This window comes from Mirounga angustirostris, unplaced genomic scaffold (genome assembly GCF_029215605.1).
Source record: "Mirounga angustirostris isolate CCGP_5_RB_7025 unplaced genomic scaffold, mMirAng1.0.hap1 SCAF_8, whole genome shotgun sequence".
In the NCBI taxonomy this organism is placed as follows: Eukaryota; Metazoa; Chordata; class Mammalia; order Carnivora; family Phocidae; genus Mirounga; species Mirounga angustirostris.
In genome coordinates this window covers 29,001,485-29,025,374 of record NW_026991716.1, presented here as the reverse complement: position 1 = coordinate 29,025,374, position 23,890 = coordinate 29,001,485, and the positions used below count along the sequence as shown (strand labels likewise).

The following is a 23,890-nucleotide window of genomic DNA, read 5'->3' as shown; positions in this document are numbered from 1 at the left end:
GCGGGCCTGCCAGGTCCGGAATATTCCAGGGGTTTCGTCTCGCGTCCTGCCTCCAGGCTTTCTGGGACCAATCGGCGTCCAGGGTGCCGCCCCTCCCAGAACTCTCCAGACTCTTCTGGGATTCTTGGGAAGGGACCCGAGTCCTAAGGGGGGGGAGGAGAACAGCTGGGATCGGTGATTGTTGATTCTGCCCACCCAGTCTCCTACCCGCTGGCGATGATGTTCCCTGGTGTTGAAATTGACCAGAAGGACTAGCATTAGGCTGGTAATTGTAGGGCGGTGAGAGGCTCTTGGGGTTCAAACTAGTTTGATGGCTTAAGATAGGATGAAGGGCTACACGACTCCCGGGGATACCCCAGATACAGAAAGTTCCCGAGTTTCTCGAAATGGGTGAGCTATCTGTGGGTCAAAGAGACTCTGATTGGACTGTGGTGCTGACGGACGGGGCCGCGTTTAGGCCCGCTAGTGGATCGATACAAAGGCCTGGGCTGCCTGAGGATTATTGCCTTGGCTATCCGCGGCGTTTTTCCCACCTTCGATTTAAAAAGCGGAAAAGAGAAGGAAAGATAATGCAGTATAGTTTTGACATCATCTTTAACCTACACGGATGGAATATCTGGGGATGGGGAATTTGAATTTTTTAAAAGAAAACCAATCAAGTAAACAGGTGGTTCTTAAACTGGAGAACGTCCCCATCGCCCCAGAAGGAACAAGCTGGGCCAAGGGCGGGGGGAGGGGAAGGGCAGGGCTGGATCTGCTGAACCCATTTGCCTCCGGCTGGGCTCAGGCGGGAGGAAGAAAAAAACTTTCCATAGGACTTCAGCTGTCTTTAAGGCCTTTGGGGCTTTTCTGTTTCCCTGTTCTTCCCAGCCTGCGCGTCTGGGCCACCCCTTTCCCTCTTTTCCGCCTGTTAATTACTGGTTCATACTCAGAACGCAGAATTCGGTCTTCTGCCGAATTCTTTCGCCCTTAGGCTTTCCATCCTTTTTAAATGAAATGCAGAGGATTTCGCCCTTAGGCTTTCCATCCTTTTTAAATGAAATGTAGAGGATGGGGAGCCGGCGAGGGAAGGGTGGGGATGTTCTGTCCTCCTTAACAGCATCATAAACCACAGCTGGTTGCAGGTGGTCCCTTTTAAAAAAAACTGGTCGGGAATCCTGATACTGGAAGGTGGGAGGAGTTGATCGGACGCAGGTTCTACTTCCAACTTCTTTAAAACTTATTTATCATGCATTTAATTCACCCACTTAGTTTTTTATCCTAGATTCCAACTTCCTGCACGTTATCCTCCCTCCTGCTTTGAATACAAACACATTTGATCATTCATTCCGCCCCCTCCCCCTTTTAAATCCTTTGCAGGCACGGAGAACCATTTGTTGGCTGCCTGATATGAAAATCTAAGGGACATTAAAGTAACAGCGCCGGGTTCACAACCCACCAAAAATAGACTCATTGCTGTATACACATAGTTGAGCACAGTAAACACAGTGGGAGAAGGCAGTTTTTTGTATGTTTTTATATGAGAAGGCAGTTTTTGATGAAGGGAAGGAATCTAACTTTTGAACATTTTGCTCAGTTGGAATTGCCTTTACAATCCCGTGTGTGTGTGTGCAGGCAAGCGATAACTTTTTTTTTTTTAACATTCAGATGTAGCTCCCTAATGAGTCACCTCCTAATCTAGTCAAACTGGTCAAACTTAAGGAATTTTCCATTTCTTTATGCAATCTCTGGCGACTCCCCAAGCTTCCGTTTTAGCTGCCCAATGTGTCAACACTTCTAGGGACCCTTAACCTCACCTCCTCCTCCCTCTGGAAGCTTCCTTGCCATTAGCTGCTACTAGAGGCAGTTCTGGATTTACTCGTTCCTTCTCTCCAGATCTGCAATTTAGAATACTTTATTGGCTGGACGCAAAGGGCATCACTGTACCCACTGCCTGGCAGGTAGACATGGTGACCGGACCTCAAATCTTGCTCCTGTTGGTGTAGCAGAAAAAGATCCACTAGTAATCGTTTTCCATGAATCATCAGCTACACCCTATAGCTGATCTACCTTTTGAGTTAAATCTCTCTGTGTGGACTGGTCTGGAAACCCAAACATCTGTATTACTTTCCCATTTCCTGACAAGGAGAGGGTCTCCTGAATTTTGCCTTTTACACTGGATGCCTCTCAAGGCAAAAACCCTGTCACGGGTTTAATTGGTGTCTAAGGTGACTTGTAAGAACCCCAAGAGATTTTCCAGAATTTTATTTTGGCTAATTTTGCAATGAGGTTTTTATCAGATTTGGCATTTTAAAGGATCAAGTCTCAGGTTCCCCAAACTGGTGGGGCTGTAAGGTACTTAAAGGGTGGGGAACAAAAGAGAGAGAGCCAAGAACTCTGCAGTGCAGGAAGTATGGAGGAAGTGAGCCTTCATCACCCTGAAGCTGTTTTTTTTTTTTCTTCTTCTCTCCTTTTTCCTGCAGTTTCTCAAACAGTAGTCTTCTCCTCAATTCTTTGAGTTTTAAAAGATGGTACAATTCTAAGGTTAGTTAGAAAAAAGCTAAAGAGATAACTGATACGAAATCTAGAGCCAGGCATTTTTAACAAGTCAGTGGCAAAGGCTGCAGTGACTGGGGAGCGCTGCAGATTTCCAGAAGCTTGGGAAAATCTGACTCTACTTCCTTGTAAAGGCTGTTTTTCTTCTTCCTCCTTGTCCTCCTCCTTCTTCTTCACCATGCAGTACTTGTAAGTTAACTAACACAAGTCTCTGTATCTCTAAAATAGAATTAACAATATCCATCTTATAGGATGGTAGCATCAGGAATTAATAGGATAATGCTGCTCAGGCCTTAGTTCTGTGACTGGGACAGAGTAGTGCTCAAAAGTTTGCTACCTTTCTCCTGTCTTTGTTGGGAGCCTACACTCTAGGGTCTGACCTCTCAATCTTTCTTCTTGAGGTGCTTGCAAGATTGGGGACTACTGCCAGGACAATGGCATTACTTTCAATTTACTGGAGAAACTATTAAGATTTTTAGGCAGAGGCCATTCAGCCAAACCTTTTCGTTTTCAAAGACGAACACAAAAGATCAGAGGCTCAGTGGCTTAGTCAGGTCACTCTGAGAGGTAATTACAGAACTGGTGATTGAGCCTACGTGTCCTCATACTCCCTATTTTGGACTCATCTCAATGCTGGCATATGCATCCTATCCTTTCATTCTCGAGAGGAAAACAAATAGCCACAGAAGGGAGTGAAGTGAATGTCAGGGCTCTGTGCGCATTAGGGGCATCACGGGGTTATGTGACCAGCCGGGGCCTCCCCTCCTGGCTGCCACTTCTGACTCCTGATCATCCCCCGCCCGCTCCTACCTTTCCCACCCTTCCAGGTCTCCCAGCCCCGCCTCCCCTTCCCTTCATAACAGACTGTTAGGTCGGAAAGGGGAAAGCGGGGTGTGTGTGGGGGAGCCCTGTAACTATGGCTAGGTTGGACATAGTTCACAGAATCTTCTGGAAATTAAATATAGAGCCATGACTAAGCTTGATGTTTTAGGGCGGGGTTGGGGTTTGGGGGTGGGGTTGGGAACCTCGGACGGGGCAGTATGTTGAAGAGTGTTCTTACGAGTCAGTCCCCGCCCCCGAACCCAGAAACCTCCAGAAAGTTCCTGACAGCGGGTAAAAGGGGGCACCGAACGGCGGGCGGAGGGATACGGGCGGGGGCGGGGGCGGGCCGCAGAGCGCGGAGGCAGCCGCTGGGACCTAGCGGCGGGGCTGGCCGCAGGATTGCCTGGCCGGTCCCGGGGTTTTGTGATTGTTTTTTCAAGACGGGATGAAAAAAGAAAAAAGGCGAGATTTTCACAGTTTCGCTCACACTAGGTAATTTATGCGACGAAAGCATGGGAAAGTTTTGTAGCTCCTATAACTAAGCCGGAGGAATCGGGTGGCCAGACGCCAGAAGAGGAGGCCCCAGAGCCCGAGGCGAGCGCGCACCGGGCTCGGCGGGCACGCGCGGCGGGTGGGTCCTTGCTGGCCTCGCTCTGCCGCCGCCTCACCGGCGGCTGTCGCTCCTCGTCCCCGTGCAGAGGTTGGGAGCTGTAAAAAAGGTCGAAGGCCCTGGGAAGTGATTCTCATCTTCTGGACTCCGTCTTCCCCCCCCGCCCCAGTGCTCCCCGGGTGTACCCTGTCCTTCGATCCTTGACGAGGCGCGACAAGGACCGGCGGGGCGCGGAGGGGCGGGGCGGGTTCACCCCGGCCTCCGGAATTTGCTCCGAGGCCCGAGCCCTTAGACTTTCTGGGAGCGGTGCTAGGAAAGGGGGCGGGACTGGTGGCGTTGCCCTGTCCCAGTGCAGCGGATTCCCAAGAGGTGACCCAAGGAGACGGATTTAGGGTTTTCAATTAGAGTGAAGGTTGATGACAGTTCCCAATTTTTTATCCCTACCATAAGGATCGCCCCCTCACCTGAAATAACCCCATCTCCTCTTTTATCCGAAAGCCCATGTCCATGCCCACTTCTTTCATATTTATAAAAAGTTTGTTGTTTTGATTACCTTTTTCATATTTGATGACAATCCTGTTAAACACCAGAAATAACAGTAAGTATATATGTTGCTAATAAAGCAGTATCTTGGATTCAAAAAGCATTTAAAATCAATTGCATTACCATAGCCACTTGCCTTCTGAGGGCTGGCATAGGGAGATAGGTGGGACTGGAAAGGAATTAGGGAAGGTATTTGATTTAAAACATTCTTTCCTCATCCAGTTATGTTTCCTCGATGTACCTTCCTACCCCCAAAGTTTCTTCTGTTACCCAAGACATTCTTTCTCCAGGGATGGCACTGCATTCTCTTTGCTTTAAATCTACAATTTTGGGATGCCAGCCTGGCTCAGTTGGTTAAGTGTCTGCCTTTGGCTTAGGTCATGATCCCAGTACTCTGGGATCCAGTACCCCACCGGGCTCCTTGCTCAGCTGGGAGCCTGCTGCTCCTCCTGCTTGTGCACTCTCTCTCTGACAAAATCTTAAAAAAAAAACCTACAATTTCATCAGCCTGATCTCCTTTGATGTTACAAAGTGATTATTTCAGTCCTCAGTGCAAGGGTATGCCAGCTATAACTTCTTATATTGATTTCTTAATAAAGCACCCACTCAATAACGACTAATCAGGCCATAGGAACTTATTTTCGCCAGGGTTATTTCTGGAGATTTCCCTAAACTCTCTGATCAAAGGTGTTTGGTAGGTCCTTCCCAATCTCCACCCTTTTCCATCCACCCTCCCTGTCCCCTGCCACCTCTCTCCTAAGTAGTGGTAGTGGCTGCTGGCTTGAAGTCACTGTTATTTGCAAATGACAGTCACAAAATGTTCCTGCAGCTCTGAAGAGGAGGTCCTGTAGCAAATGCGTATCCTCGTGAAGACTGATTTACATTGTAGCTAGAGTCCATAGCCCTACAGTTCAACTGTCTTGAAGGTTAAAAGTGCCTTTATAAGCGTCGCTTAGTTTTCCATTTCCATATTCCAGGACAAAGTCCACATGTATGTGCTATTCCCAGAATACTGATTTTCTTCAGAGGCTACTATTTACTAAAAGGTTTGGTGGGCTCTGAAGAACACATAAATTCAGAAAATGCTTTTATGGAATGTTGAGTGAGACCATTTTTTAAAAATTGTTTCTGTTGTTGAAGTGAGATTCACATAACATAAAAACCATCTTAAAGTGCACAATTCAGGGGTACCTGGCTGGCTCAGTCTGAAGAGCATGCAACTTGGTCTCAGGGTCACAAGTTCGAGCCCCATGTTGGGTGTAGAGATTACTTTACAAAAAATAAAAAATTAAAAAATAACGAAGTGGACAATTCAGTGGTACCAAGTATATCCACAATGATCTGCAACCACCATCTCTATCTTGTTCCAAAACAATTTTGTAACCTCCATATGCAACTGATTTTTAAAGGGGTTCACTCCCCAAGCCTTGAAGATTGCAGCAGGGCCTTTTCCAATGAGGTGGTGAAGGGGATTATTTCTAGAATCCTACCAGCTAGGATATGCAGTATCTCAAAGGGAAGGTAGTGCATAGGAAGGAAACCTGTAGTAGGCCTCCCCTCTTCTAAGTTTCCCCCTCTTCTAGGTTAACAAATACTAAGCCTTTGTTATCAATCCTAGTGTTTATCTGATGTTATTGTTTGGGATCCCATAAAGTAAAGGCAAAGGGGTAATGATTGTGAAACCCAAGTTAAAACCAACCCAGAACCAGGCATAGTTAAAAAAAAAAAAAAGTACTGTGAACCTGGGGACAGCCTGGCAAAAACTGATGAAACCAGAGTTGGAATCCAGGTTTAACATCTTTGCCAAACTGGAAAATTTTTTAACCACTTAAGTAATTTTAGTTAAGCCAGTAACTTTTAAGTTCTCCCATGTGTTCACTTGTGCAAGTTAGACACTACGTAAACTCAGTGTCGTGGAATGAGTATTCATAAACATAAAGGGCCCTAAAACAGTGCCTGGTACATAAAAGCGCTGAAATATTAGGTCCTTCTGCTGGGGCACCAAACTCAATGACAGTTCCTTGCAGATACTCACTGGATACTTTTTTTTTTTAAGATTTTATTTATTTATTTGACAGAGCGAGAGAGGGAACATAAGCAGAGGGAGTGGGAGAGGGAGAAGCAGGCTCCCCGCTGAGCAGGGAGCCCGATGTGGGGCTCGATCCCAGGACCCTGGGATCATGCCCTGAACCAAAGGCATACGCTTAACAACTGAGCCACCCAGGCGCCCCTACTCACTGGGTATTTAAAACGTAAATAACCATTGGCAGAAATGTGACACTTCTATCTCAGTAACCTCTCATAAATGAGAACTATAGACTGAGGTATCAGGCCAGACTTTCATTTTAACAAATGAGAAAGAGAGGTCAGCGTGGCTAATGCCTAACTGGGCAAGCCAGTGCCAATTTAGGATTCACCTGTTCTTTCATGCTGAAACCAGATTACATAGCATGACTGACATATCAGGCGAACTTACAGGAATGGGCAGCCAGGACCTTCCCACCTAACTGCCTCTCCCTTCTGTCTTTTGTCAGCTTCTCCAGGAACACCACCCCACACCCCTTTGCCAGGCCACCCTTACACAGGGTCAACCCCTTCACCAAACTTGAGGCCACTAGGTCAGTAGCCCTTAAATTTTTCTACACCCACAGACCCAACCCACTCAAAATAAGCAGTTTTTTAAAAAAAATCTCCCCAAAATGCCATTTGCCTAAAAGAAAGAGATCACAGTGCAATATATAAACTTACTTCTCCAGATCCTGGACCATTATCTAAGATACAAATTACCAGTTTTAGACCAAAAAGACAACCTACAAAGACTCTAACCTCAAAATAAAACACAGAAGCAATCAAATTATTCAATTTATTTACTCAGCAGAAAATAGTTAAAACAACATAACAAAAAAAGGCCCGAGTTTGGTGTGGATATTACGAAAAAGAAAGGCACAAACGGTAGCAGTATAAATTTTTGCTACCTTTAGACTCTAGGAAAAAAGGAACTTCATGAATTCACCAAAAGAGACAGTTGAAATTAAGCAAACAACTGGCAATGTTGAGAGCTGATGAAACACAGACATGGAAGGCAATGCAAGAGTCCTGAATCCCAACAGTCTCCGACACAAACACAAACAATTTGAGGAAGAAGTCTTAATCCACCTCCTCAATGGTGGGGCCAGACCCAGAGCCCCCTTTGGGGGCCTGAGCCCCAAAGCCTCCGGCCCCGGGGCCGCCCGCCCCCTGGTACAGTCCGGTGATGATGGGGTTACACACCTGCTCCAGCTCCTTCCTCTTGTGCTCAAACTCATCCTTCTCGGCCAAGGTGTTGGCGTCCAGCCAGGAAATCACCTCCTGGCACTTGTCCAGCACCTTCTTCTTGTCGGCCTCGCTGATCTTCCCCTTGAGTCCCTCATCCTCCACGGCACTCTTCATGTTGAAGGCGTAGGATTCCAGGGCGTTCTTGGCAGACACCCTCTCGCGCTGCACCTCGTCCTCGGCTTTGTACTTCTCAGCCTCCTGCACCATGCGCTCGATGTCCTCCTTGCTCAGGCGGCCCTTGTCGTTGGTGATGGTGATCTTGTTGGCCTTGCCCGTGCTCTTGTCCGTGGCCGTGACGTTCAGGATGCCGTTGGCGTCGATGTCGAAGGTCACCTCGATCTGGGGCACTCCCCGGGGGGCCGGGGGGATGCCGCTCAGCTCGAAGCGCCCCAGCAGGTTGTTGTCCCGCGTCATGGCCCTCTCGCCCTCGTACACCTGGATCAGCACGCCAGGCTGGTTGTCCGAGTAGGTGGTGAAGATCTGCGTCTGCTTGGTGGGGATGGTGGAGTTGCGCTTGATCAGGGCGGTCATCACGCCCCCGGCCGTCTCCAGCCCCAGTGACAGCGGAGCCACGTCCAGCAGCAGCAGGTCCTGCACGTTCTCAGACTTGTCCCCCATCAGGATGGCTGCCTGCACCGCCGCCCCATAGGCCACGGCCTCGTCGGGATTGATGCTCTTGTTGAGGTCACGCCCATTGAAGAAATCTTGCAGCAGCTTCTGCACCTTGGGGATGCGGGTGGAGCCCCCCACCAGGACCAGGTCGTGGATCTGGGCCTTGTCCAGCTTGGCGTCGCGCAGCGCCTTCTCCACGGGCTCCAGGGTGCTCCGGAACAGGTCGGAGCACAGCTCCTCGAACCGCGCCCGGGTGATGGACGTGTAGAAGTCGATGCCCTCGAACAGGGAGTCGATCTCCAGGCTGGCCTGGGTGCTGGACGACAGGGTCCTCTTGGCCCTCTCGCAGGCGGTGCGCAGCCGCCTCACGGCCCGCTTGTTCTGGCTGATGTCCTTCTTGTGCTTCCTCTTGAACTCCTCCACGAAGTGGTTCACCAGCCTGTTGTCAAAGTCCTCCCCTCCCAGGTGGGTGTCCCCGGCCGTGGCCTTCACCTCGAAGATGCCGTCGTCGATCGTCAGGATGGACACGTCGAAGGTGCCGCCGCCCAGGTCAAAGATGAGCACGTTGCGCTCCCCCTTGCCGGTCCTGTCCAGGCCGTAGGCGATGGCGGCGGCCGTGGGCTCGTTGATGATCCTCAGCACGTTCAGCCCCGCGATCACCCCCGCGTCCTTGGTGGCCTGGCGCTGCGAGTCGTTGAAATAGGCCGGCACGGTGATCACCGCGTTGGTCACCGGGTAGCCCAGGTACGCCTCGGCGATCTCCTTCATCTTGGTCAGCACCATGGACGAGATCTCCTCGGGGTAGAACGCCTTGGTCTCCCCCTTGTAGCTCACCTGCACCTTGGGCTTATCTCCGTCGTTGATCACCTGGAAAGGCCAGTGCTTCATGTCCGACTGCACCACCGGGTCGCCGAACTTGCGGCCGATCAGCCGCTTCGCGTCGAACACGGTGTTCTGCGGGTTCAGCGCCACCTGGTTCTTGGCCGCATCCCCGATGAGCCGCTCGGTGTCCGTGAAGGCCACGTAGCTGGGGGTGGTGCGGTTGCCCTGGTCGTTGGCGATGATCTCCACCTTGCCGTGCTGGAACACCCCCACGCAGGAGTAGGTGGTGCCCAGGTCGATGCCGATGGCCGCGGTTTTCGCCATGCCGCTGTCCTGCTCCCTTGCCCCGCGCTCAGGTTCAGGCTTTGTGAAAGGCGGTCGGGATCCGCGACGAGGAGCTCGGTCTTTTCTGAAGCTGCGAACTCGAGAACGTGCGGGATCCGGATGCGGTGGGTCTGCGAAAGTTGCGCTGGCGGACGCCACAGGAGCGCCTGCTGTCTTTTCGGCAGGTTTGCTGTTTGTCAGCGGCTGGGCGGCTCTGTGTTTATAGCGCTTCGTCCGGCCCCGCCTTTCCCGTCCTCGGCCAATCGCGGAGCCCTGCGGGCCTGCCAGGTCCGGAATATTCCAGGGGTTTCGTCTCGCGTCCTGCCTCCAGGCTTTCTGGGACCAATCGGCGTCCAGGGTGCCGCCCCTCCCAGAACTCTCCAGACTCTTCTGGGGCTTGCTGAGGCTGGCAAGGCTTCGGGGAGGGTGGGGTCGGTGCGAGGAGGTGGGAGGGGCTGGGAGGGGCTGGGAGGGAGGGAGGCAGGGTGGGGGCGGCAGTGTTGACGCTGCTATCCTAGACGCGTTACAATGGGGGTGCTGCCTTTGACCTCATGGGTTAGTAAGCAATCGGGATGGTAGGACCGGAGTCCGCTCAAAGTTGTAGGGCGGGGCGGGTGGGGGGTGGGGGAACACCAGCTGCGCATTTTGGATGTTGAAGGAGCCCCCACCCTCCGGGGCTCCGCAATCAGAACATTATCAAACTGGATCGAAGGCGGCGGGACAATAGGTGAGCCTGGAGGGCTCTCCCTGAAATGGAATGGCAGTAGGCAAGATTAATAGATCCGTGTTTGAGAAAGTGCTGGAACGTTCTATAGTTTTAGTCTAAGGTAATGGGGCATTGACCAATCAGGGAAGGGGAATCCTTTGGTAAGAGCCAAGGTGGGTGGGATTTGTCAGTGCTGCTGGAAAGAGGTCGGGGAGCTGATCTGTTAGTGTCTTCAGATAGGCGTTATTCCAGAGACCGGAGAGAGATTGCTTGTTGGCGCTCAGTCTCGTCTGAGAAAGTTTGTGAGGGTTTGATTGGGTTCCTAGCAGCCATTTTCAGACCAGCCCAATATTACTCCCGACAAATCCCTAATTGAGGGTAAGGGAGCTGTGGAAGGTAGCTAAATCGAAGTGTGGCGATTAATGTCTCCTGAGGAGACCAGAATATAAAATAATCTTAGTTCAGCAGGAGGACAGGTACAATCGCAGAATAAACATCACAGATAGTTAGGCCCTGTGAAAATTGAACACAGTATATGCTAACTGCCTCCCATTTGCTTCCAGTTCGCTAAGAATACTTTAGTCCAAAAAGCACTGTCTGTGAAAGAAGGGACTGGAAAAAGATACTTGTACACCGAATTTATGGCAGCATTATTCACAATAGCCATAAGGTAGAAGCAGCCCAAGTGTCCAAGGAGGGAATGAATAAATAAGCAAAATGTGTTATATACTTATAATGAATATTATTCAGCTTTAAGAAGTAAAGAAACTGATACATGCTGTAACATAGATGAACTTTGAGGATATCTTTCTATGTGAAATAAGCCAGTCACAAAGAAGAAATTACTATGTCATTCTATTAATAGTAGTCGAACTGATAGAGACAGAAAGTAGAATAGTAGTTGCCGGAGAGAGGAGGGGAATGGAGAGTGGTTTTAATGGGTATAGAATTTCAGGTTTGCAAGTTAAAAAGTTTTCTGGAGGTTGGTCAACAATATGAATGAACTTACCGCTGAACAGGACACTTAAAAAACAGTTAAGATGGTAAATTTTCAAATTATGTGTATTTTACCACAATTGAAAGTAATAAAATAAAAAAGCACTGTGCCAAAACTTTACCTCATTTTTTCTTCTCAGGCCTCGGAAGACCATGGCTGCTGCTAAGGGAATGGCCATTGGCATCGACCTGGGCACCACCTACTCCTGCGTGGGGGTGTTCCAGCACGGCAAGGTGGAGATCATCGCCAACGACCAGGGCAACCGCACCACCCCCAGCTACGTGGCCTTCACGGACACCGAGCGGCTCATCGGGGATGCCGCCAAGAACCAGGTAGCCATGAATCCGCAGAACACTGTCTTTGATGCCAAACGTCTGATTGGCAGGAAGTTTAATGATCCTGTAGTGCAATCAGATATGAAACTTTGGCCTTTTCAAGTAATCAATGAAGGAGGCAAGCCCAAGGTATTGGTGTCATACAAAGGGGAGAAAAAAGCTTTCTATCCTGAGGAAATCTCTTCTATGGTACTGACGAAGATGAAGGAGACTGCTGAGGCTTTTTTGGGCCACCCCGTTACCAATGCTGTGATCACTGTACCAGCCTATTTCAATGATTCTCAACGCCAGGCCACCAAGGATGCAGGCGTAATTGCAGGTCTCAATGTGCTAAGAATTATCAATGAACCCACAGCTGCTGCCATTGCGTATGGCTTAGATAAAGCAGGTCAGGGAGAGCGACATGTCTTGATCTTTGATCTAGGTGGAGGCACATTTGATGTGTCCATCCTGACCATAGATGATGGAATTTTTGAGGTGAAGGCCACAGCTGGGGATACCCACCTGGGAGGGGAGGACTTTGACAACAGGCTGGTGAGCCACTTCGTGGAGGAGTTCAAGAGGAAGCACAAGAAGGACATCAGCCAGAACAAGCGGGCCGTGAGGCGGCTGCGCACCGCCTGCGAGAGGGCCAAGAGGACCCTGTCGTCTAGCACCCAGGCCAACTTGGAAATTGATTCACTTTATGAAGGCATTGACTTCTACACGTCCATCACCAGAGCCCGGTTTGAAGAGTTGTGTGCAGACCTGTTTAGAGGCACTCTGGAACCTGTGGAGAAGGCTCTTCGGGATGCCAAGATGGATAAGGCTAAGATCCATGACATTGTGTTAGTGGGGGGCTCCACTCGTATCCCTAAGGTTCAGAGGCTGCTGCAGGACTACTTTAATGGTCGTGATCTCAACAAGAGCATCAACCCTGACGAGGCCGTGGCCTATGGGGCAGCGGTGCAGGCAGCCATCCTGATGGGGGACAAGTCTGAAAAGGTACAGGATCTGCTTTTGTTGGATGTGGCTCCCTTGTCCCTAGGGTTGGAAACGGCTGGGGGCGTCATGACGGTCCTGATCAAGCGCAACTCCACCATCCCCACCAAGCAGACGCAGATCTTCACCACCTATTCAGATAATCAGCCTGGGGTATTGATCCAGGTGTATGAGGGCGAGAGGGCCATGACCCGAGACAACAACCTCCTGGGGCGCTTTGACCTGACTGGAATCCCTCCTGCACCCAGGGGAGTGCCCCAGATCGAGGTGACCTTTGACATCGATGCCAATGGTATTCTCAATGTAACAGCCATGGACAAGAGCACAGGCAAGGCCAATAAGATCACCATCACCAATGACAAGGGCCGCCTGAGCAAGGAGGAGATTGAGCGCATGGTTCTGGATGCTGAGAAGTATAAAGCGGAGGATGAGGTCCAGAGAGAGAAAATCTCTGCAAAAAATGCTTTAGAATCTTATGCTTTTAACATGAAGAGTGCTGTGAGTGATGAAGGCTTGAAGGGCAAGATTAGTGAGTCTGATAAAAAGAAAATACTGGATAAATGTAATGAGGTCCTTTCATGGCTGGAGGCCAATCAACTGGCTGAGAAAGAGGAGTTTGATCATAAGAGAAAGGAATTGGAGCAGGTGTGTAACCCAATCATCACAAAACTCTACCAGGGAGGATGCACCGGGCCTTCCTGTGGGACGGGGTATACTCCTGGAAGGGCTGCCACAGGCCCCACCATTGAAGAAGTAGATTAATCTTATGTGGAGCTGGAGGGTTCTAGGGTGCCTCTAAGGTGAATTTTGTTGCCCTCATTTTCAAACATTGTTATGATTACTGAATTGACTGTCCTGGACCTAAGTTACCATCCCTTCGGATTCTGACAAAAGAGTCTTGTATACCATCTTTTCTCAATCCATGTTTCTGACTCTTAGGAAAACTAGGCCCCTGAACCATTTGATGAATTCGAATGTCATTTATTTCCGACCTCCCCAACTTTCTTCCTGTGTGGATGGTTAAATGTCACTCAGTAAATTTGTTCCTAAAACAAATTTATTCTGGTATCTTTATTGATTTACTATTTTTAAGTTTATTATTTTTTTATTTTTAAAGATTTATTTTAGAGAGAGCACGCACATATGCGTGAGCATATGTGAGAACGCTGAGGGGGAGGAGGAACAGAGGAGAGAGAAACCCAGCGGACTCCACACTGAGCTCAGAGCCTGATGTGGACTCCATCCCACCACCCTGAGATCATGACCTCAGCCGAAACCAAGAGTCGGATGCCCAAATGACTGAGCCACCCAGGAGCCCCTATTTTTTTAAATTAATTTATTTAAGTCGTCTCCACACCCACTGTGGGGCTCAAACTCATGACCCCAAGATGAAGAGTCGTGTGCTCTTCTGAGCCAGCCAGGCACCCCTCTTCTGGTATCTTTATAGACTGTGAGCGTACCTTGAAAAGTAAGGTAAAGAAGATTTCATGAAGAGTGTGAGTGTGGTCTGATTGTGAAATCATTGTGAATGATTAAACTGGTAAGGAGAAAGTACTTGAATTATCATGAACTAATTGTTTCAAGCAGGAAAATAACTTTTGATCATCAGGCACCTTTAGCTCCAGCTAGAGCAGTTGCTATTTATAGTTTCTGCTTGTACTCAGTGATAGACTCGTTTAGGTGCTTAGGGTTTAACTGGGGGGAACAAACTTCTGCTTGATGTCCTTATGACATTTATAGGTGGGGTCTAGGACACCCAACATCTGTGTACTCGTAGTCTATTATTACATCCTTTACATGCAGAAAACATTTTTACAACAAACTGCTGACGTATGGATACTTTTCTGCAAGATGAGAAATGGATTTAGCAGTCTTATTCCTTGAAAAAAGTATTTTCACCTATTGTGTCATAATATCACATCTTTATAAAACCCTTAGGGGCATGAGTATAGAAGTCTGTGTAACTGTGCACTTGTGTCCTTTAGTGTTTGAGGGGGCATATTTGGAAGTGAAATACTAGAATAGGAATTTCTACCCCTGAGCAAGCTTCTCTTTGGTTTTACTCAGTCCTTTACAGGACAGCCCTAGGCAAAAGGGTGTAAGAAACATGGGTCCTTGGGAGAAAAATGTTTATTGGGAACCTTTGATAAAATCAAGATTAGTGCTCTGGCTCCTAATCTCGGCGACTCCGCAACATTTTATTTTTTATCGAAGTGTAACGGATATAGAAAAGTGCACAAATCAGGAGTTTTCCCAAGTTCCTCGACAGTTTTCAAAAGAGTGTCTGTAGGGTGTTAGCACCGTGGGGGGCACTATCAAGTAAAAACCCCGGAAAGGGGGCGCCTGGGTGGCTCAGTTGGTTAAGCGACTGCCTTCAGCTCAGGTCATGATCCCAGGGTCCTGGGATCGAGTCCCGCATCGGGCTCCCTGCTCTGCGGGGAGCCTGCTTCTCCCTTTCCCACTCCCCCTGCTTGTGTTTCTTCTCTCGCTGTGTCTCTCTCTGTCAAATAAATGAATAAAATCTTTAAAAAAAAAAAAAAAAAAAAAAAAAAAAAAAAAAAAAAACCCGGAAAGGCGAGGAGCCTCTTCAAAACTCGGTAACAGCTCGGGCTCGCGCCTGCGTGGTGGAAGCCCGCCTCTCCGGGAGGAAGTGGGAAGGCAGGAAGACCCGCCCCTTCCCCGGCTTAAACGCCCCCTCGGCTCTCCCCTGCCGGCTCTCCCCTGCCGGCTTTCCCGGAGCCGCGAGTCTGCCGCGCGCGCCTGTCATTACTCAGAGCTTCCGCGGCTTTTCTCGCTGCGCCTGCGCGATTCCGTCCCGCCCCACGCGCGGGCTCGCTTCCCGGTTGCCGCCCGACCCCAGGCCTGCGGTTCCCTGCCTTCGCCTTCCCGGTCCGGCCGGCAGCCCGCGGCTTGAGCACCATGGTAGGTACCGTGACGTCACAAGGGGGCGCCCTGGGGGAGCGCGGGCGGGCCGGACGGTTGGAGACGGCGCGCGGCGGGGGGGGTGTGTGTGTCGGGGGGTCGTCTAGGCTTTGACCCTCGGGGCCGGAGTTGGGCCCTGGGGTTTGCCCTCTGTTCTTAGTTCCTACGCCTCGCATTCTGGGGGGACACACTTCGGAGCAAATGGGATTTTTTTTTCCCCCTTATGCGGGGAAAAAAACAAAAGAAACGCGCGAGAGAGTTGGGGACAGGAGGGGAGGGAAGAGCTAGACCTCAGGGAGTATTTCTGTGACGGAGGCCAGGCTTTGGGAGGGTGAGAATGGGATGCTTTCTACAATTCTGCCCACTGGGAGTGGGGGGTTGCGGGGGTGGGCAGGAGCCCAGGAGAGGTGGTCGATTGAGAGACCGACCCGGAGAGCCCGAGGGGTGCCGGGCAGAGCGTCTTTCTGGAGCTTTAAGTCATGCTCAGTGAAGTGTATTTGGGCTCCAGCCGGTCATCCCTGTCAGAGTATTGTTTCCCGTAAAGTTTTGAGAACTGCCAGAGATGTGGTGGAGATCCCAATACCAGTATTTGGGAATACTAGCAGAGGGAGGGACGCTCCTTCCTACCGTGTACCGTCCCAGGTGATGGTTTTTCCTCTCTCGCCCAATAGCTCTTCTATTCCTTTTTCAAGTCCCTGGTGGGCAAGGATGTGGTCGTGGAACTCAAGAATGACCTGAGGTAGGCACCTGCTCGAGCAAGTCCGTAGCGGGTGGGTAAATGCGGGGCTCTGGAACCTCTTTGACAAGTATTATTTGAGGGCTGGACAAAGTGGGAGAGATACAAAAGAAATAAATGACCTGTGCCTTAAGCTTAAAGTACAAGAGAGCCATCAGAGGGCAGAGGCATCAATAAATTTTTTTTAACAAAATGAACATAGTTCTGTTTTTTCTGATTATTTACTCCTTTGACCCAATTATAGAAATGTATGCATCAGTTTCACAAGTAAAGGTGTATCACAGAGGTGTTTGTGGTTTTATTTGCAATAGCCAAAAATTGGAAGCAAATAGTCATCTATAGGGAATGGGTTAATTAAGTTGTGGCATTTCCATAATATACAGCTGTCATAGAGGAATAAGATGTATTGATATGGAGAGCTGTTGCAGAATAGTCGATGTGGCACAATCTCCATTTTGTTAAAGAAAATGTAAAGGATAAACCAAAGCCCAGTGCAGTCCCGTATGTCTGTGCTGCTTTTACAGCCTCTACCCCCTTCTGTCATTAGCTCCTAATTAGCATCCAGGACATGGATAAATGCTGTATCCTTGGAGAGACGTTTTTCCTGGTCCTTCTCGCCAAGTAGTATCTGTCATATAGTCTATTTTTTTCCTCATGTGTGCTTCTCAAATTGTGATTTCATAAAAGTATGTTTATTGTTTACGGCCTATCCTTCCTACAGGGCCAGGACCATGTTTAAGCTCACCTTTGTGTACCTAATGTCTACCATAGACCTGGTATATCGTAGGTGCTTAATAAGTGTGTGCTGAAAGAAAGAAAAATAGCTAACATTTGGGAACATCCTGTCAGTTAAGCACTATTCTGAATACATTTATTAATTCATTTAATTCTCGTAAGAACTCTATAGGACACATACTGTTACTGCTATCTTAAACATGAGGAAACTGAAGCATAGAAAGGTTAAGAAACTTGCTCAAGTCTACACAACTAGTAGATGACACAGCCAGAACTGAAGTCCAGTTCTGTCTGGTGTGCGCACATTTGCACACTCTCTCTTATAAATTAAAAACGATCGGTCAGAGAAAGACAAATACCATACTCGTATGTGGAATTTAAGAAACAAAACAGATGAACATGGGGAAAGAAAAGGTAGAGGCAAACCAGAAAACAAACTTTTTTTTTTTAAGAATTTATTTATTTATTTGACAGAACGAGAGAGGGAGAGAGCACAAGCAGGGGGAGCGGCAGCAGAGGGAGAGGGAGAAGCAGGCTTCCCCCCGAGCAGGGAGCCCGATGTGGGGCTCAATCCCAGGACCCCGGGATCATGACCTGAGCCAAAGGCAGACACTTAACCAACTGAGCCACCCAGGCGCCCCCAGAAAACAAACTCTTAACTATGAGAACAAACAGGATTGCTGGAGGGGAGGTGGGTGTGGGGGCATGGATCGATGGGTATTAAGGACCGACACTTGCTGTGATGAACCCTGGGTATTCTGTGTTAGTGATGAATCACTAAATTCTACGCCTGAAGCGAACATTTCACTGTATGTTAACTAACTGGAGTTTAAATAAAAAGGGGGTCATATTCTTTTTTTTTTTTTTTTTTAAGATTTTATTTATTTGACAGAGACACAGAGAGAGAGGGAACACAAGCAGGGGGAGTGGGAGAGCGAGAAGCAGGTTTCCCATGGAGCAGGGAGCCCGATGTGGGGCTCCATCCCAGGACCCTGGGATCATGACTTGAGCAGAAGGCAGATGCTTAACGACTGAGCCACCCAGGCACCCCTGGGGTCATATTCTTTATGCGACTGTGAAACTTGCTTTTCATTTTCTTTTTTTTTTTTTTTTTTAAGATTTTATTTATTTATTTGACAGGGAGAGACACAGCGAGAGAGGGAACACAAGCAGGGGGAGTGGGAGAGCAAGAAGCAGGCTTCCCGCAGAGCAGGGAGCCCGATGCGGGGCTTGATCCCAGGACCCCGGGATCATGACCTGAGCCGAAGGCAGACGCTCAACGACTGAGCCACCCAGGCACCCCTGGGGTCATATTCTTTATGCAACTGTGAAACCTGCTTTTCATTTGGCAATATGTTGTGGATATTTTCCATGTCAATAAAGTTGATCTTTAACATTTTTTTTTTAAAGATTTTATTTATTTATTTGACAGCGAGATAGAGAGCACAAGTAGGCAGAGCGGCAGGCAGAGAGAGGGAGAAGCAGGCTCTCCGCTGAGCAGGGAGCTTGATGCGGGGCTCAATCCCAGGATCCTGGGATCATGACCTGAGCTGAAGGCAGACGCTTAACCAACTGAGCCACCCAGGCTCCCGATCTTTAATATTCTTAATGTCTGTATGGCATTTTTATTAGCTGCTGGGAACTAATTTAATCACGACTTTGCTGTTGGACATTTAGGCTGTTTCCAGTTTCTTGCTTTTACAAACGATGCTGCCCTGGACATCCTTATGTGTGCAACTTTGTACACATCTTTCTTTAGGAAAAAAAAGTCCTTTAAAAAAAATCCTTTAAATGAAGTATACATTTAAAGTATTGTTACTTGGGGCGCATGGGTGGCTCAGTCGTTAAGTGTCTGCCTTCGGCTCAGGTTATGATCCCAGGGTCCTGGGATTGAGCCCCACATCGGGCTTCCTGCTCCGTGGGGAAGCCTGCTTCTCTCTCTCCCACTCCCCCTGCTTGTGTTTCCTTTCTCACTGTGTCTCTCTCTGTCAAATAAATAAAATCTTTAAAAAAAGAAAAAATAAAGTATTGTTACTTATTACCTGACTCTCCTTTAGAAACTTCTATTTAAGGGCGCCTGGGTGGCTCAGTTGGTTAAGCGACTGCCTTCGGCTCAGGTCATGATCCTGGAGTCCCGGGATCGAGTCCCGCATCGGGCTCCCTGCTCGGCGGAGAGTCTGCTTCTTCCTCTGGCCCTCTCCCCTCTCACGTGCTCTCTTTCTCTCTCTCATTCTCTCTCAAATAAATAATCTAAAAAAAAAAAAAAAGAAAGAAACTTCTATTTATTTATTTAATTTTCTCAATTTTTAATTTAAATTCCAGTTAACATAAAGAGTAATTTAGTTTCAGGTGTAGAATTTAGTGACTCATCACTTACATTCAGCACCCAGTGCTCATCACAGGTGTTCTTCTTAATACCTAACTTTTTTTTTTTTTTTAAAGATTTTATTTATTTATTTGAGAGAGAGAGACACAGCGAGAGAGGGAACACAAGCAGGGGGAGTGGGAGAGGGAGAAGCAGGCTCCCCGCAGAGCAGGGAGCCCGATGCGGGACTCGATCCCAAGACCCTGGGATCATGACCTGAGCTGAAGGCAGTCGCTTAACCAACTGAGCCACCCAGGCACCCCCTTAATACCTAACTTTTTAAAAAATATTTTATTTTTAAGTAATCTGTACCCAAGGTGGAGCTCAAACCCACAACCCTGAGGTCAAGAGTTGCATGTTCTAACAGACTGAGCCAGCCAGGCGCCCCTTCTTTAGAAACTTTGAATCAGTGTATCCCCGTACCCCCCTGCCCCCAACAGTATCTCCCATGTTTCTTTGTGAGATAATTTCTCAGTGTGGGAAACATTGACATGGTATTGATGGCATATAGATTGGGGCCATATAGCGAGACAAGAATGGAAGTCAGAACAACCTAGGCAATTCTATGAGATGATTTGTTTTTGGTTTTCCTCTTCTCTCCTTTCTGGGTCTTCCACATGGCAAGAATAGCTTATGTTATAGCCCCATATCCTAAAACAGGGACAAGATTTGAAGGTAGTCCACTGGTATAGGAAAAGAGCTTTCTCTCATGCTTGTCAGACCATTGTTGTGCCAGATATTAAGAGACAGCATGAAATGACACCACCTGTGCAGTTTCAAAAGTCACTTCACCGCTGCAGATGGTAATAGGGTGTTGTCAAAGTCTTCCCAGCAGCCAAGGGATGTGGGGAAACCACCACTGAGGAAGTGTGTCTCTCAGGCAGTGGATTTTAAAGACTTAGAATTTAACAAAAATTGGGGTCCAACAGAGAACCGCCAGCTTTATTTTTGGCAAGATACGGACTTTTTTTTTTTAAGATTTATTTTAGAGAGTGAGGGAGAGAGAGAGAGTCTTCTTTTCTTTTTTTTAGAGGGGCAGAGGGAAGAGGAGGGAGAAAAGCAGACTCCATGCTCAGTGTGAGCCCCATGCTGGGCTCGGTCTCAATCCTGAGATCATGACCTGAGCCAAAATCAAGAAATTAAGAGTCCAGCACTTAACCAACTGAGCAACCCAGGCACCCTAGGGCCTTAAGCAGACTGAGCGTGGAGCCTGATGCGGGGCTCGATCTCATGACCCTGAGATCAAGACCTGAAAGCTGAGCGCAGAGCCTGATGTGGAGCTCGATCTCATGACCCTGAGATCACGACCTGAAGACCTGAAAGTGGCTGAAACCAAGAGTCCGACGCTTTTTTTTTCCAATATTTTATTTTCTTTACAATTTTTTTTTTAAGATTTTATTTATTTGAGAGAGAGACAGAGCATGAACGGGGGGAGGAGGCAAAGGGAGAGGGAGAAGCAGACTTCCCACTGAGCAGGGAGCCTGCCGCAGGGCTTGATCCCAGGACCCTGGGATCATGACCTGAGTGGAAGGCAGACACTTAACCTACTGAGCCACCCAGGTGCCCTCAAGAGTCTGATGCTTAAGCAACTGCACAGTATGATCATTTCATTAAAATTTTTTTAGTAACAAAAAAATCGCAAGGGCAATTAAAGAGTTATCCTTAGGGAAGAAAATACTGACAACCTTTAGCATACTACATACATACTCAACACAATGCTATACTAACCTGTGTGGTTTTTTTTTAAGATTTTATTTATTTTATTTATTTATTTTTTAAAGATTTTTATTTATTTGAGAGAGAGAGAGAGCATGAGGGGGGGAGGGTCAGAGGGAGAAGCAGACTCCCTGCCGAGCAGGGAGCCTGATGTGGGACTCGATCCCGGGACTCCAGGATCATGACCTGAGCCGAAGGCAGTCGCTTAACCAACTGAGCCACCCAGGCGCCCAAAGATTTTATTTATTTGACAGAGAGAGACACAGTGAGAGAGGGAACACAAGCAGGGGTAGTAGGAGGGGGAGAAGCAGGCCTCCGCAGAGCAGGGAGCCCGATGTGGGGCTCAATCCCAGGACCCTGGGATCATGACCTGAGCTGAAGGCAGACGCTTAATGACTGAGCCACCCAGGCGCCCCTAACCTGTGTTTCTTTATCTCAGACTTATAAAACTTTTGAGCACACATCAGTGTTTGAGAACCACAGTTCTAAGGAACATAGAATCTGGTGATGACATGTAGGTGGTTAGGATAAAGGTGGCCAGGATTGAGGTGTAATTAGACTTTGGCTTGTAGAAGTCAAACTAGAAAGAATTATAGAGATGTTAGGAAAATGTTGCCAAATGATGGGTACATGGGTCATGGAGGATGGTGAAGTACAGCTCAGGATTTGAGATTGTGAGACTGTTGAGGCCATTGACAGAAAGTAAAGAAGTTGGGAGAGAGGTAGCATGACTTGGAGCCCTGGTGTTCTGAAACATTTCAGAGGGCCCAGGGACTGAGGAAGGGAGAGGACATCCCTGTGCCTGCATCATCAAGAACAATGTTAAGCTACTTTGTCTACTTTACATATGGGGTTCCAGCAAATGTTTGAAAATAGCTGATGGTTTGGGGATCAGACCGATGTGAACTCAAGTCCCTGTTTCTTCTACACTTGGGCACATTACACAATCTCTGAGCCCCTGTTTGGTAATAGCTACCTTGTGAAGTAGCTGTAAAGATTGCAAATACTATGGGGAACACAGGCCTAGTTTATAACAGTTGTTTAATACTAGCTGCTAAGAGTGCCTTGGTTTTAGAAGATGTGAAGTCTAAAATAACACACTACAATAAATGCATCGTCTTTCTTGTTCCTGGGCTTAGGAATGCCCCATTTGGTTCTCCCTTTTCTGGCTCCCTCAAACCTTGACTTCCCAGCCATGTTCTTATCCATGCTCTGAAATCATCTCTCTGTTGATTTTGGTGTAAACTGATTTGGTTCTTTCCTCCTTCTCCCCCAACAGCATCTGTGGAACCCTCCATTCTGTGGATCAGGTAAGATATGAGGGAGCCTAGAATGGGGTCTCGGGGAAGGAGAGGGGAGAGTTTCAGGGCTGGGTACTTGCATCTTGTCTCTGTCTCTAGCGCTAATGACGGTGTTCATCTTCTTTTCTTAGTACCTCAACATCAAACTAACTGACATCAGTGTTACAGACCCTGAGAAATATCCTCACATGGTGAGTTGGTGATGGTGAAGAGGAAACAAAAGCAGGACGCTCCTGGGTGGATACCTGACATTCTTTTTTTTTAAGATTTTATTTTTTTTATTTGAGAGAGAGAGCACGCACGAGAGTGAAGCACCCTGAGATCTCTATCTGAGCCAAAATCAAGAGTCAGGTGCCCAACTGACTAAGCCACCCAGGCGCCCCAGACAGTGGACAATTTTCAGGGTGTTTTCTTATTTGTCTTTCTTTCTAGTTATCAGTGAAGAACTGCTTCATCCGGGGCTCAGTGGTCCGCTATGTGCAGCTGCCGGCAGATGAGGTGGACACACAGTTGCTACAGGACGCAGCAAGGAAGGAGGCCCTGCAGCAGAAACAGTGATGATCCCTCCTCCCCTCCCTGTCCCTCTTCTGTTGGTGACCTTTCACCTCAAGTCGCAGCCCAGGACCCCCCCCTCCCGTATTTGAGGGGTTTTTGTCTTTTTTTTTTTTTTTTCCTTTAAGGGAAGAGTGGATGAGAATAATAGTGGGGAACAGCTAGCTCTCCTCTGTTGAGGAGGGGAGGATAAGTAGGCTGGGGAACTGCAAAGCCTGCCTTGTCCTCAGCACCTGCCTTTCTCACCCCTTCCCAGGATATGGTGGGAGAATCTCCTAGATCTCTCCAGGGCAGCATGTGATTCATTTTGGGGGTGGAAGGAATCTGTCCCGCATCGGGAATAAACTTATGATACACATTTGAGTTCTGGTTCTGCATGTGTTTTGGGAAGGAGCCTGGAGGGTGGGAAAGGAATGTTGAATTCATCCAAGCCCTGCTACTCTATTACCCCAGCCAAGAGTCCAGCCCAACTTCCCAGCATTGTCTGCCACTCTTCTCCCTGGTATGAACCATATAATCTCTCACCTGGGCTACACCATGTTTCTTGAACATGCTCCCACCTGTATGGCTTGCCTACGGTGGTCTGCTCGTACTGTACCCACAAGGAGTACTTGCTGCCTGTCCATCTCTGTCCTGTTAACCTGACAGTTAATGAGACACCAAAATGCATTTGGTGCTGCCGGACTGCCTCCTCAACCCAGCCAAATCGCTACACGCTTGCTGAATATAACGGATTAATACGAGTGGCATCATTTTTATTGTGGAGCGTTAGAATTGGGAATGAACCAAACTGGCTCCTTCAGCAAACAGGAGTTTCCTCTCCGCAGGAGTGCTCGGTACTAAAGGACCTTCCGGGCCGTCCAGCGTGACGCCTGCTTCTGCGGGAGGCACCGATGCTCCGGGAGCAGGCTGGGCGCCCCTGGGGTCCTCGGCCGGCAGCGCCCGGCCCGCGGGTTCCCGG

At 48.5% G+C, this 23,890-nt stretch overlaps 2 protein-coding genes and 1 long non-coding RNA gene across 13 annotated transcripts; 1 reads left to right on the top strand and 2 right to left on the bottom strand.

Moving 5' to 3' along the window:
• Window positions 1-8: 8 nt before the first annotated feature.
• LOC135365544 (uncharacterized) lies at window positions 9-3,471 on the bottom strand. Its single transcript, XR_010413586.1, has 3 exons — window positions 3,346-3,471; window positions 1,797-1,973; window positions 9-143 (listed from the first exon to the last, which is right to left on the bottom strand). It is a non-coding gene; the product is annotated as an uncharacterized LOC135365544 (long non-coding RNA).
• An 83-nt stretch (window positions 3,472-3,554) lies between these two features.
• LOC123837574 (U6 snRNA-associated Sm-like protein LSm2) lies at window positions 3,555-23,287 on the top strand. Of its 11 annotated transcripts, none has more exons than XM_064597412.1 (6): window positions 3,555-3,648; window positions 11,426-13,247; window positions 16,196-16,263; window positions 22,356-22,386; window positions 22,509-22,568; window positions 22,810-23,287. In XM_064597412.1, exons 2-6 carry the CDS (start codon window positions 11,439-11,441, stop codon window positions 22,933-22,935), a joined length of 2,094 nt encoding a protein of 697 aa, XP_064453482.1. In that variant the 5' UTR covers window positions 3,555-3,648; window positions 11,426-11,438; the 3' UTR covers window positions 22,936-23,287. The 11 variants fall into 11 exon arrangements, 8 of the variants coding, with proteins under 8 accessions (XP_064453482.1, XP_064453483.1, XP_064453484.1 ...); XR_010413580.1 differs by lacking the exons at window positions 3,555-3,648; window positions 16,196-16,263 and adding exons at window positions 3,826-3,849; window positions 13,720-15,524 and having other exon boundaries at window positions 22,810-22,855; XR_010413581.1 differs by lacking the exons at window positions 3,555-3,648; window positions 22,509-22,568 and adding exons at window positions 3,826-3,849; window positions 13,720-15,524 and having other exon boundaries at window positions 22,810-22,828.
• On the bottom strand, window positions 7,360-9,810 carry HSPA1A (heat shock protein family A (Hsp70) member 1A). Its single transcript, XM_045871854.3, has one exon. It carries the CDS (start codon window positions 9,581-9,583, stop codon window positions 7,658-7,660), a length of 1,926 nt encoding a protein of 641 aa, XP_045727810.2. The 5' UTR covers window positions 9,584-9,810; the 3' UTR covers window positions 7,360-7,657.
• Window positions 23,288-23,890: the final 603 nt, after the last annotated feature.

Excerpts from the sequence above, each read along its gene's own strand:
- LOC123837574 (XM_064597408.1), top strand. The coding sequence starts at position 11,289 with ATGAACTTACCGCTGAACAGGACACTTAAAAAACAGTTAAGATG. Across the intron at positions 11,333-11,425 it reads CTTAAAAAACAGTTAAGATG|GCCTCGGAAGACCATGGCTG; the intron begins GTAAATTTTCAA and ends TTTTCTTCTCAG. Across the intron at positions 16,264-22,355 it reads GAACTCAAGAATGACCTGAG|CATCTGTGGAACCCTCCATT; the intron begins GTAGGCACCTGC and ends CTCCCCCAACAG.
- HSPA1A (XM_045871854.3), bottom strand. The coding sequence starts at position 9,583 with ATGGCGAAAACCGCGGCCATCGGCATCGACCTGGGCACCACCTACTCC.